The sequence below is a fragment of the Rhinolophus sinicus genome, chromosome 17, assembly GCF_057876585.1.
Source record: "Rhinolophus sinicus isolate RSI-liver-muscle chromosome 17, RSI-T2T, whole genome shotgun sequence".
NCBI lineage: Eukaryota > Metazoa > Chordata > Mammalia > Chiroptera > Rhinolophidae > Rhinolophus > Rhinolophus sinicus.
The window spans coordinates 161634955-161648223 of NC_142517.1; the positions used below are offsets into that span (position 1 = coordinate 161634955).

The following is a 13269-nucleotide window of genomic DNA, read 5'->3' on the forward strand; positions in this document are numbered from 1 at the left end:
TGAAAAAAGTTTTGATACCCCTGGCCTAGAGCAATGTCTAGCACGTAGTAAACGCTAAATAAATATGTATTGAATGAATTCATTTTTAAAATGGAGAAGGCTTTATCTAGGTAATGTAATTGCCCTCCAAATTAGGGAATAAGTGAAAAAATAATAAATTTTGCAACTAAAGTTATAGGGGATCTCAGAACCACCCCCCACCCTCTATCCTCCCACCCCCAAGTTTTCTAAAAGTGATCTTTCCATCTCCAAAGTGCTGGGCATGATTACCATCTGGAAAGATAACTTGTTATATAAATAGCAACTATGGCTTTTGTATATAATTACAGTTGCAGCACAGAACTGGGTGAATCGACCCTCGGGCCTTTCCAGACCTGTTTTGTGGTCATTTCTGATGGCATCCTGAGTGTCCTATGCCTGTATGAATGCTATGTCTTTTTTTATTCAGTGGGTCCCTTCAGTGCTGTATTTTATGCAGTCGCTCTGCGTGTTCCAGTAATTCACCAAGCTGGCAATTTGTTGGTGTGATTAGGGCAGTGCAGCAAATCTCAGATGCATTTAATAGGCAATCTCATGCTTTTTATGTTCACAGAAAAGGTGGTGCTCAAACCTAATGATGTTTCAGTATTTACGACGCTTACCATTAATGGACGCCTGTTTGCTTGCCCACGAGAGCAATTCGATTCACTGGTAGGTGTGCGTTGCCTCCTCGGAGCAGTGTCTGCAATCAGAAAAACTTGTCTGGAGCTTAATTTTGCAGTCATGTTGAACCCGGTTGCTAAAAACTCTCGAATGCTACTTGGCTTTTTCCTTTTCTGCGGTCTATTAGGTAAGCCTCAGGTGTTCATTTGAGACGCTCTGAGCTTTAGATTTTCTTTTGTGGAATTAGCCAAGTAGCACCATTACTGGGGCATAATTCAGCTTTCAGAACTCTTTGCTGGAATTCACCTCCTTGAAATGTCCCCAGTTCAAATATTAACATTAAAAATCTGAAAACTCAGACCAGGATGGAAATCATGTTAGGACCAGATATTCCCATTTATCATACTCCTTGGGGAGAAGTAGAAATGTGCTATGGCAAAGCATCTCTCCAGTCTGTGACAAATGCTGTTCCCTGAAAGCGTTCTGTCTTGTGTAGGAAATACCAGGAGCCAGCAGTCTTCCCTAAGTCTCCAAAATGCTTGTTCCCAGCCACACAGAGCTCTCTGTGAAGAAAGGACTAATCAGCCCATGCTAATGATGATTGAGTAGCCTACTCTCTTTTATGCAGGTGGTAGGGTTCATTTCTATTTATCCTATAAAAATTAGGCACAGAAGTGAGGAGCTATTAAAGTATCTTAGAAAGCCTGTGGGGCCAGTTCAGAAAATAGAGAACTTGTTTTTTTCCTCTTTGGACACACAGGGCTTCTTCACTAAGAAAAATGCAACACAGGAGCTGGAGGTGAACTGCATTGCATCTTGTGGGGAGAGTTTAACTGCTTAAGTGCTGCATGAGTATGTTCAAGTTTTATCAAAGTAGACATGATATGTAAATCAAGATTCCTCTCCTTGGACTTTCAGAACTTGTTTTAGCATCATCATAATTCCGATTTTCCGGTTTGGGGAGAGCCATTTTGTGCACCCTAGCACAATGAATTGGATGTTTGCAATGTCTTGAATTCACCCGGAGAGGCCCTTAGCAGATGCAGGATAGTTCTCTTACTACTCTCACCCATCATGGCCTACAAGCACCCCTGCCCTTCCTCAACCCTCAGTGCTGTAAGATCTAAGTCTGCTCACTGTAGTTTTCATATACTTTTTAGTCATCTACAGACATTGCTTTCTAAAAAGTGACTATTTCCCAGCATGGGGGGTTTAGGGAAAAAATAATGTCATAAATGAGTCTTGCTCCTCTCTCGTGGAAATGACAGCCATCAAAAGCACATTTCGTGCAGCCCGATTGAAGGTGCTGCGTGATGTGTTTGCCACGTGGTACTCAGGCTTCTCCTGCCAGCTGGTCTTGGCCACAGGGTGCAATTCCATGGTGTGTAGATGGAGAGTGTGGCCTGGCTCCAGCTCCCTGAGGGGCAGACACTGACTTTCTAAGCCTCTGTTTATTTGCACATCGTCTTGCAGCCTTACAAGTTCTTCGTCCTTGCCAGTCTTCCTTTTTAAGGCCTGAGTAATTGAAAGGAATTTACATGAACTTGTTTAACTGCTTCCCTCTCGGTGTTCTGCTGTTCACTGGGCTGTGAGTTGTTATGTCGTCATACTAAGGAGTGGTCCAACCACACCTGCCTCACGGAGCTGTAGACATGGAGCTCCTTTTCCAGTTTCCTAAAGATTTCTTTGAGGACAGTCCTTCTAGGAAGAGTCACACACAGGATGACTCTGCAGTAGAGAATGTTGATCCATCGGCACCTACTTATGAAGTGTCTGCTTTGAGCTCAGTGCTGTGCTAGCTTCTGTGTGACGCTAGACTGGCGTCCCTTACGACAATTACGGTCGAGTTGGGGAAACGAGACTAACACAAACAGCCTGGAACAGAACAAATTGTGGTGCTAAATTGTGTTGTTTAGAATTCGTAGAGTGTCAGCAACTTATCCTCGTTGCTTAAGGGCTTGGATTCTGGAGCTTTAAATGCTCTTGGCATAAATGTTAGTACAGAGCGAATTTCAACAAAATCCCATTGTACTGTGATTTGGTTCTACTTTTATCCGCTCATTGGTTCGTTCATCTTCTATTTGGTGCCTACTACATCGTTCCAGGCATTGTGGTTGGTTCCGGCTCTGGGATGGCCTTGCAGATGAATCCACCATGGTCTTTGTGCCTTGAGGACCGCAAAGTATAGTAAGGGACACCAGAGTGTAATGAGAATCCAATGTGACAAATGCCATTGCAGAGCTAGTGTCACACAGAAATTAGCACAGTGTTGTGGGAACACGAGGAAAGAAGGACGCTGGGGCAGCATCTCTTTGTCACTGACATTCAACACATCTTTTTTATGTCTTAGTTTCCTCATCTGGAAAATGGGAGGGTAACAGTGCTTTCCTCCTGATCACCACCATCCAAGCTTCACAAAGAAATCAGCTCCCCAGAAAGAACAGAGAGTCTATGGGGGTTCTGTCCCTGTATGTAGGCAGTTTTCTGATCTGTCTGTGCAGTGCAGACTCTATATAAACTCTGTTGTGCCTCATCTGTAGGAAGTTTCCACAGGGATATCTGTGAGAAAATGGCCCAAGTAGATTCCTCTATGGTGTCCTGGGTCAGCATGTATGTTCCCCACGTCAGACCCGTGGCTGCTCAGTTTGCCTCTTCAGAGGTTCCTGGAGGAAGTGGGTCTGCCTGCCCTTTGCCAAGGAGGGAGGAGACTGGGTGAGCTCTGCCCACTCAAAAAAAAGCAGAGGTTCAGTAGGGCTTTCTGTTAGTCTCGTAGAAGGGATGCAGGAATGAGAGACAAGCAACCACAAGTAAAATAATTTTAAGTATTTCTTAATATTAGCATCATTCCTGTAGTTGTTGGGTTAACTTCTCCCCTCTCTGAAAAGCCCTAAGGCCTCAAGGAAAAAAGATAGGCAGCTAGGTAGGCTGAGGGGAGAGCAAACCCACAGAATAGAGGGGAGGGCATTCCACAGAAGGGCAGAGGGCTCTGTTCACAGTAGCAGCTGCAAGAAGGAAGTGGGAATGTGGAGAGCCAGTCTGAGCCAGAGAGGGGTCCTCAGACGTAGCATTTAAAAACTTTCCCGCTTTTCTACCTAAGACCTATCCTGCTGGTAACCCTTCTCCTTATTGGCTTCCATAAGCTGTCCCATCGGCTTCAGGTGGGTTCCCTAAGTCTCAAAACTTTGGCATCATTGTTTTTATCCCTGCTCGCTGTCCCTGTCTAGAGTGAATCAGAAGCAACAGTATTTCGCTCGTACACCCAGGTGTCGTACTGACCACACGCTCCTGTGCCTTTGCATTGCTAGAAAGGGAACTCATTTAGCGGGAGGGGAGGATAGGGAACTCCTCTGTGCGAGGGCCTGTGCTTATGTGTACACTTAAATTATTAGCGTTCAATCCTCTTAACAAGCCTAGGTACTAGGTACCGTGACCGCATCTTACCAAAGCCGGAAACAGACACTCAGGAGAGTAGGGAATCGATCCCAGTCTGTACTCAGAGTGCGATATAGATTTAGTGCCATTGCGCTCTAAAGTGGGCACTAACCCGGTCTATTACAGAACCCCAATTCCTCACCCCGTACTCAAAGGCTTTCTAAAAGCTGGTCAAGCTGTCCATTTGGTTCCCCTGAGCTCTCTATTTCTGCCAAGCAAGTGTCATGACAGCTTCCCCACTTTCATGCTTCTCTTGCCGTCTTTCAACCTACAATGGACGGTCCTGGATGCTCAGGGAAATCCTTGCTGTTCTAACCCATCCAGAGTTTGTCTGCTTCATCTTTTAAAGCCCAGCTTCTTTCTCCGAGGAACTCTTCAGGCCATGCATTCATTCCAAATACCCACTGACTCTCCAAAAGCCCATTCATATTCTCACACCCGTTTATCTGTGTACCCTGGAGTCAGATATGTGTTGATGCCTCTGTCTGTCCCTTTATACATGCAAACGAGTGCTAGCAGCTGACTTCAGCCTTGTGCAGTGTGGTACTTGGTGGTCAGGGCTGACTCCTCGCAGACTGCAAACATTCGAATACAGGGACCGCCTACATTCTGAACGTGTGATTTCTTTAGAATGCAGTGGGCATTTATTTTATAGAACATAACAGTTGAGAGTGATGATTGTAATGATGATAGAACTTGCACAATATTAGTACTTCCAACCTAAATATTGAATATCCAAGTATGATATGCATGATATTAGGGAAATTCTCATTCAACTCATGTGACTTTCATCACTTTGTACAGATATTGTAGATCCATAGGTATTAATATTTTAGACATAAGTTTCCAATGTATGCAAATCATTCATCTTACTAAGGAAAGCACTATAAATCATTTCTCATAAATAAAATGAAATAAAATAAAATAAGCACATTGAATGGAAAGTTCTGACTGAGGGTCTTCCAGAGAGTAGCAGAGTTTGGTTTTCCAATGCCTGGGCCAAAACACCATGACTTTGTAAATATCATCCTTAGCACAACATCTCCCGGAGAGTGGAAGAACCAGACATCACATGTCATCTCAGTAGACAGAGTCTTCTGTCACCTAGTAATCCCAGGCAATGTGTTACAAGATAGCAGCCACTTTACCACCGTCACTAGCCCCTGCAGTAGTAGTAAGCAGTAATTAGCACTGTGACTAAATGTCCACAACTGCCATGCCGGTACCTGCTTTAGAACAGCTTCACTGGGAAATAAGAGGGAAAAAGTCTCCAAGAACTTCTGACGTCTTTACCAGGGAAAAGGAATGGATTCCAGGGAACTTCCAGACCCACGCAGAAGACAACCTCCACAGGTCACTCTCCTCTGAATCTTATTTGTCACGGTCACGTTTTTCAGTCAGTGGAATTGATTCTAGTGACGATGATGGCTATAAAGATGGCACCGAAGCAAGTGAGCTCATTTAGAGGAAAGGCATCTTTCTCCTCTGGGTAAAATCAAAGTTGCGACATATTCCTGAGCCTTTCCAGAATCCTTTCCCCTCAGCTACTCCTTAAAGCATTCAGCATTAAGTACTTGTCTCTTCTGAGATTCTGATATATTTTTGCATGATTATTCATAGACTCCCTTGCCAGAACAGGAAGGCCCAACTGTTGGAACAGTGGGAACTTTTGAACTGATGAGCTCGAAAGATTTAGCATACCAGATGACGATTTATGATTGGGAACTCTTCAACTGCGTGCATGAGGTAAGCTGCTTGATTGAGAGCATTAGTAGGTACCACAGCGATTCTTGCGTTGCTCAACTGCAAATGTTAGTATGCGCTGCAATATGGAAGCCACATGATCATTTTTTAAATACTGAGTTTATTAACAAAGCTTGTCACAGTCTTTGAGTGTTAAAGAAAAATCTCGATGATTTACAGTAAGCTGTATCTTCCTGAGCACATTTAGCCAACGGCACCTAGTTTATCGTTATATATCTAACAAGCCTCATTGAAGCCCTTCACATCTGTAGGGTAAGTCGACTCCTGGTCAGCGATTGCGTTCACCTTTGCTGACCCATGTCAATTTGTCGTGACCAAAATAAAGAAGGCTTGCTGGTGTTTTGATTGAAAAACAAAGAAGTAAAATTGTTTTCCTTTTCTTTTCTAGCTGGAGCTAATCTATCACACATTTGGAAGGCATAATTTTAAAAAGACCACAGCAAACTTGGATTTGTTCCTGAGGAGATTTAATGAAATTCAGTTTTGGGTTGTCACTGAGATTTGCCTTTGTTCCCAGCCCAGCAAACGTGTTCAGCTCTTAAAAAAATTTATTAAGATAGCAGCCCAGTAAGTATCATTAGCTTGGGAAAGGAAAGGGGTTTGAGCTGCATTTTCATTTTGTTCTCAGGCACCCCTTAGAAAGGAAAGCAAGACATAGATTCTTCCTTGTGCAGAAGGGGCTTAAGAATAACCAAACTCTTGGAAAAGATGAATTATGTCAATTCTACCTCTTGTAATATATGGCATCAGTATATAAATTACCATCTTACAGCACTGATGCTGAAGTCAAAATCTTGACTTCTTTTTGCTCTGAACTCCTCAGACTTTGTGTCTCCTTCAGTGTAAAGTGTCCTTCAGCAAAGTTCTGTTGCAGAAAGTTCTAAGAGGCTCTTCAAGTCGATAGCCAACATGACACGTTCTCGCCAGTAGAGGGCAGTGGGCACATATCCAACTCAGCCAGAATAAAATCAGTAATCTACGTAAAGGCAAGCCAGCCTGGTCCATGAAAATCATTTCCATAAACATCAGAAAAAGCAAGCATCTTATACATATTCCGTTTAACAGAACTTCATGGGAAACAATTTATTTACTGCAGGGACCAGTTAGATTTCTCCCTGACATGAATTTAATCTTCTCCTGCTACTTAGATATGCCTGACAACCTCCTGTTTACATCCGTGTTTTTGATATCACTACACTGCTAAAAATAAATGGCTAAATGCGGCCGTGGCTGGGAGACTTCTTTCCTTTCTAAATGCAGGGAGCTCGAGCACTGGAAGATGGGGAACACAAGTGACCTCAACTAGGCAATTTTCTTGAGCCAAACAGTTTAGATCACATACAGAGTCTGATTTCCAGACCTAAACAAAGAAGTAAATGCTGCTTGACATTTTATACCTATAGGCTTGCCAAATGCTTTGCGTTACTTTGCCAAAAATTTTAGGGTTCCACACGATATCCAAATCCTTTTGATTCAAATGTGGGTATCTCTTCATTTGGAAAAGCTGCCCTTTTGGAGAAAGATTTGGTAAAATGTTGCTTAGGAATTTCTGGTTCTGAGTATAGCCACTTCCCCGAGGAGCCTGAAGAGTCCCATTGCAAGGAACAAATGCCTTCACATATTTAGAAGGCGATGGTTATGGAAACTGTGACAATATGTGCTTTCCCATTATGAGGAGCACATTCTCTCTTCACCTCAGCCTGGCAGTGCCAAGTACAACAAGGGGATGAGAGAGGCAGGCTGCACACAAACATGAGAGATCAGAAAACCTGTGGGCCTAATCCTGTTATTTACCGAGGCAACATAGGAGAGGCTCTCAGAAACTGGAATTTTAAAAAAATGTTTTTGCCTTTCTTAATCTCTCTTCCTTCTGGTTATGTGAATGTGTAGGTGGATTGGGTTTCAGTATTAATTGGTTTATATTATTCAGGCATTATTAAGCCATGCTGTCCCATAGTGGCGCTGTTTGCACAGCCCAGCTGGAGAAGGTTGTGGACTTTCATGAACCAAGATCTATAAGAATGAGATCTAAACCTAGTGGCAGTCGCATGCTTTGTGTGGTATTTTCAGAGAAATTCAACATATTCTCTTTAAGCTCTTTGACTTGCCCAGAGCTTTGTGAAGTTGGAGCTCCAAATGTTATTGTCCCCTTTTACAGATGAACACACTGAGGCACAGAGAAATGTTGTGACTTACTTAGGGTGATAAAGTTAGCTGGTAACACGGACCAGAGCAGTGACCACAAAGGCAGGTCTGCGGTCCTGCATGTTTTCTTTTGAGATCACAGAGACAGGACAAAGGCAAACATGGGTACATGATCATACCCCCTGCCTTCAAGCCCCGGGGGTGTCTCTGAAATTGTTTTGAGCCCTTGTTCTGTGAGTCACTGTCCTTACACAGGAGAGGCCTCGCTTGCTTTCTCATGGGTGGGACCAGATACTATATAGCTTCTCAGAAATCTGTTTTCCCATTTCCACATAAACCATTTAAGAATTACTCATTGCTACCTTTGCAAGGAAAACACAGGCAGCAGATGCAATAATTTAATTAGTCTTTTACAAAAATGTTAATCCAAATAGGATTTAATTATGATATAGTCATCTTACATAACCACATTGATTTGGGGTAAAGGATTTGCGCTTATTGCAAAATGAATTCTTTCCCTTTTCAAGGAACTCGTATGAAGTTGGGTTTTCTCTCTCTCTCTCTCTCTCTCTCTCTCTCTCTCTCTCTCTCGTTAATCCAAGTACCTCGGCTAAATATTGCCGTTCTATTAAGAATCTTTGGAAAAAAAAAAAAAAAAAGAATCTTTGGTCTTGTTCCACAGTATTATTATTCCCAAATATATATTTATAAAAGCTAATAGTGGCATAAGTACAGATTCAAAATGATCAGCTTCGAAAACATCAGTGAAACACAGAGAAAATAAGGGTTTTTGTGGGGGATTTTTTGATCAGCTGCTTAGATTTTTTTTCTCAACTTTAAAACTCCTTGAGCCCAAAGGGATCATGACCTGTCGATTGTTATTTTTCAGCAGATTAGAAGCATTTGCATGGCAGGTAGAAGTCATGGTGGCTTCAGCAGTATGATTTCCATAGTTCCCTCTCAAGCTGCTAGAGGAGGTACCCAGCGTCAGGCTAAAATCTGGACGTCTTCAAGGACATTTTACTTTCTCTCTTCCCTTCCCATGAGAGATTTCCCTCCAGGCCCAACAAGGCTTTTAGCAAGCTTTGGGGGGGTCATAATAACAATCCCTGGGGTAGGTATCTTTCAATTCATTCTCAAAACCTGGACTTAGCTGGCCCAAACCATCACCTTTCTCAAATTACAGTGAGAAATCAAACAGCAGAACGTGGTCACCCAAGTGGAACTTACACAGTGCATTAAATCTGTCATTGCCCGTTCTTATAAAGGAGTCCTGACGAATATTAATGACTATCAGAAAATAGAACTCTAATGTGTTTTAATCTCACTCAAAAGTGGCGTTTTACTCAAACATGTGCCTCTTGTGTTTCAGCTGTAAGGAGTACAAAAATCTGAATTCCTTCTTTGCCATCGTCATGGGACTAAGCAATGTTGCTGTGAGCCGCTTGGCACTAACGTGGGAGGTAAGCTTCGGCTGAGATCCAGCTGTGACTTTTGCCTTAAGAATAAAAACACAGACTCACCAGTGAGCTTTTTGTATAGAAATATCACTCACACTAGTGTAACAATGGAAAAGGTGGGACACCTTGAGGGAGGTGACCTGTCTCCTTTTCCTAGTTGCCTCAGAGGGTGAATTTACAAAAGCATTGGCCTTTTGTTATATGGGGGAAGGAGGGAGCCTCACCTTCTTGGTCTATGCATTGTAAATAATAACAAGTCTAGTTCCTAGGTATAAGTGGGTCAACAACATTGCTTGGATACCTTCAAAGGTTTTGCTCATTGATTCTATTGTTCTCTGGAATGTCTGCTTATTGCTTTTGCAATGAGCTTTATCTATAATTAAGAAAGGATGGAAGATCCATTTTTATCCAAGTAGTCATTTTGCTCCTGGGAGAATAAGCCAGAAGGCCAACTGTTTGGCCCAGCCGAGTACTAAGTATCTCTTAATCTCCTGGCAGACTTCTCTGTGTGTGGAGGAATAGCAGTTGGCTAATATTCCATTGGAGGCAAAAGTTGTGCAGGTGTCTTGTGAATTTCTGTAACAAATATGATTAATAGCTTGTTAATAGTCAGTCATTCGTGCTGGAGAACATCTTCATTTTTCATTAGCTAAGTACTAAAAGTGCGCCTAACCCCTTACATGTGGTATATAGTCAAAGAAATACTAACCTCTAATAGAACATACACACCAAAATAGACTCTTACTAAAAATAAAAAAGTGTGTGTAAGTGGAACACAAAAAGAGGGCAAGAAGTAGATAACAGAGACTTAATTTGCCATGGCACTCCAAGGCAGCTGTTTACGTCTCTGAGTGTTTTCTGTGTAACATTTTCTTCCCCCATTTCCCTGCTGGAACTGTTTCCTTCAACAGAAACACAGTTTATAGGACAGGTCCTCACAAGTCCTTCTGTCTTGGTTTTTCTCTTAAAATTCTAGGCAGATACAGCACACAGCAGCTCATCCCCTGAGTATAGGAATGAGGGAAGTGGTGAGGCCCGTGTGCCATGCAGCTGTATCATCTTCCACCTACTAAAAGGACAGAGTTAGTGCTGCCAGTAACTGAGCACTGGAGCCATAGTACAGACTCACCTGTCCTGTCGCCCACAGCTCTTGGAATCTCTGGAGACCTAGGGTGTCCTCTCAGATAGTCTGCTTTCTGCAACCTGTTTCCAGTTTCTGATCTGCAACCCCTTCCCCCCGCCGCCCCCACACACAGAGTCCAAATGAGATGGCTGGGACAATCAAAGAAGTATGAAGCCTCATAAGGGTCCAGGAAGGCCCAGTGTAGGTACCACATGACAGCAGCCAAAAATTAAGGCTATAGCATGTGGGAAACACTATTGGAGTCCCCTCTCCTGGTTTAAAGAGAAAAATTGAGACTGCGTGGGGGTGGGGTACAGTCAGCAAAGGGAGAGCATTAACTGGCCAATCCTTCAGTCTTACATGGAATAGAAAAGCATCCATCATTCTGTGAGCTTCTGGTGACATCATTGCATGTTGCCGATAAAAGAAGATTAAGCTTTAATCATTCATAAGCCTTCATTTTTAAAGGTGAAATATAATTACATCATTCGGTAGGTGTAGCTTTCATTCATAAGATCTTTGATTTTGGTTTATCTACCTGTACTTGCTGAGTACCTCCCAAGGGCTTCGCTTCAACTCCAGTGAGAACCATGATGGCTGCATGAGCGGTGTGGGAAATAGTGCCTCACCTCCAGGAACTATAGAACCATGTGAAACTGTCCATGAAAATGGATCAAAATAGAAGGGAAAGACCAAGCTGAGATAGAGCAAATGGGAACGGTAACCTGGCTCGGGTTCTGAACCCCAGCAGTATTGGCAGTGTTGACATTTTGGACAGGATAATTCTTTGTGGTGGGGACTGTCCTGTGCATTATGGGTACTTAGCAGCATCCCTGGGCTCTACCTACCGTGTACCAGCAGCCCCTGTCACCTCATCCCACCCCAGTTGTGACAACAAAAACTGTATGCCCCGGGGGTACCGGGGGGTTGCAAATTTGCCCCCATTTGAGAACCAGCGCTCTGGAAGCGTGGGGTGTGGATATATAACAGTATTAGGACCCACGACGTTTTCTTTTTATTATAGTAGGCCCACTTGCTTTTGACCCAGCTAAGTCAAGAAAGAGACAGATCTAACCAAAACTGTAATTCACTCCTAATTTTCAAAATAGTCTATGTTCACGGAAAGTTATCACCTAACATGGTAATGTGGATACTCCATGTGAGATTAGATCCTTGCCTCTCTGATGCCCATCCCAGTTTTTACCCCTTTAAACACTCCCTCCAAGCAAGGACATTGGATTTCCCTGAAGCCTAACTTGAAAATAGGTGCTAGGAAAATAAGTTTGGCTTCCTATAAACAAAATAAGATATTTTACAGTGTTGACATGGGAGTATTTAAAGTGATTCATATCTGAGGGGCAAAGGAGGGGGGGGCTTTTCTGTGGTTGGCAGAGGTCTGATGGGTGAAGCAGTTGTTGACAGGACTTCACTGTTTGAGGCCGAGCTGAGCTGGGGAACTCGGAGGCCCGGGACTCCATCAGGATGGGAACCGTATCACGCTGCTCTGTCTTGGAGCAGCCCCGTCTGAAGAGAGAAGTTCAGCATTACTAAACGCTTAGGACCTAAGCAAAGTGAGACCAGTAGATTGAAAGATGTCTCAATATTGACCTATTGGTATAGATACATGGGTACGGTCAGTGGTGTTGAATCGTGTGCCAAAATATAAACACAAGAAATTACTAAATTGATGGAACTATCAATTTTTTGTTTTATAGCAGGGCAGAGAAATCCTGTGGGAGAAATGCTTGTGTAGAAAAGCACAGAGCACATAAGGAGAGGCAGTAGGAAAGGAGGCAGGTGATGTGGATGACAGAGACTGTGACCGTCATCAGCTGTGTGACTCTGGGTGTGTCACTTAAACTGTGAGACTTAATTGTTTCCATCTCTAAAACACAAGTTGAATCCATTCAAATAAATAGGAATTGAGCACCTACTATGTCCCTGACACTCTTTTAGGTACTAAGGCTAAAGCAATACACAAAACTGATGAAAATCCCTTTTCTCGTGTAGCTTGCATTGTAAGGGAGAAGAAGAAGGGTTGAAATACGAAATTTCTAAAACTTAATCCTAATATTCTCTGAGCTACATTCCTCATTGTGGGAATCAGAGAGTTTAAGATGGTTCCAAAACATTTGTAATCTGGCAGTGTCGTCTTCTTAGGAATAACCATTTCAGAACACATGATAAAAGCAGTGAGACCAAAGAATCCATCATTACTTTGGGTTCAACTACGTTAAGACTCTTAAAAGGTGAGTCCTCTAGAGTCCAAAGATTGTCCTCAAATGGCAGGACAGATGACAGTCTGGCCTGTCCTCGAGATGTCTGAGTAAGAGCAAAAAGAAATACGTTTCCCCTAGAAATGGTCACACGTGAAACCTCTCTAGATATTGAATCTGACATACGAGTGTGGCATTTTCATTTCATTAACAGAAACTTCCAAGCAAGTTCAAGAAGTTCTATGCGGAGTTTGAAAGTTTAATGGTAAGTGACAGTGGCTTTTTTATTCTGTTCACTGTCTGCATTAATCCAATTTCTGATGAGCTGAATTGAAGTTCTCATTTCAGAAATTTTATCTGTCCTTGTATGACTTTAAGAAGTTTATGATCCCGTTTTAGTGCTGCTAAAACAAGCATGTCTGACTAATGAATGGCACCCTCAGGAACTAACTTAAAGAGGACTTATGTCCCACATAAGGTCAATTTG

General features: G+C 42.8%; 1 protein-coding gene across 3 annotated transcripts in view; it reads left to right on the forward strand.

Annotated features, from left to right (window-relative positions):
• RAPGEF4 (Rap guanine nucleotide exchange factor 4) overlaps positions 1-13269 on the forward strand; it is a 277773-nt gene that overhangs the window by 248079 nt on the left and 16425 nt on the right. For all 3 annotated transcript variants that reach the window (XM_019727445.3, XM_019727446.3, XM_019727453.3), the window contains 5 exons: positions 593-690; positions 5695-5820; positions 6227-6405; positions 9356-9446; positions 12997-13047. In XM_019727445.3, the coding sequence (XP_019583004.3) occupies positions 593-690; positions 5695-5820; positions 6227-6405; positions 9356-9446; positions 12997-13047 (545 nt within the window). The remainder of the gene's footprint in view (positions 1-592; positions 691-5694; positions 5821-6226; positions 6406-9355; positions 9447-12996; positions 13048-13269) is intronic.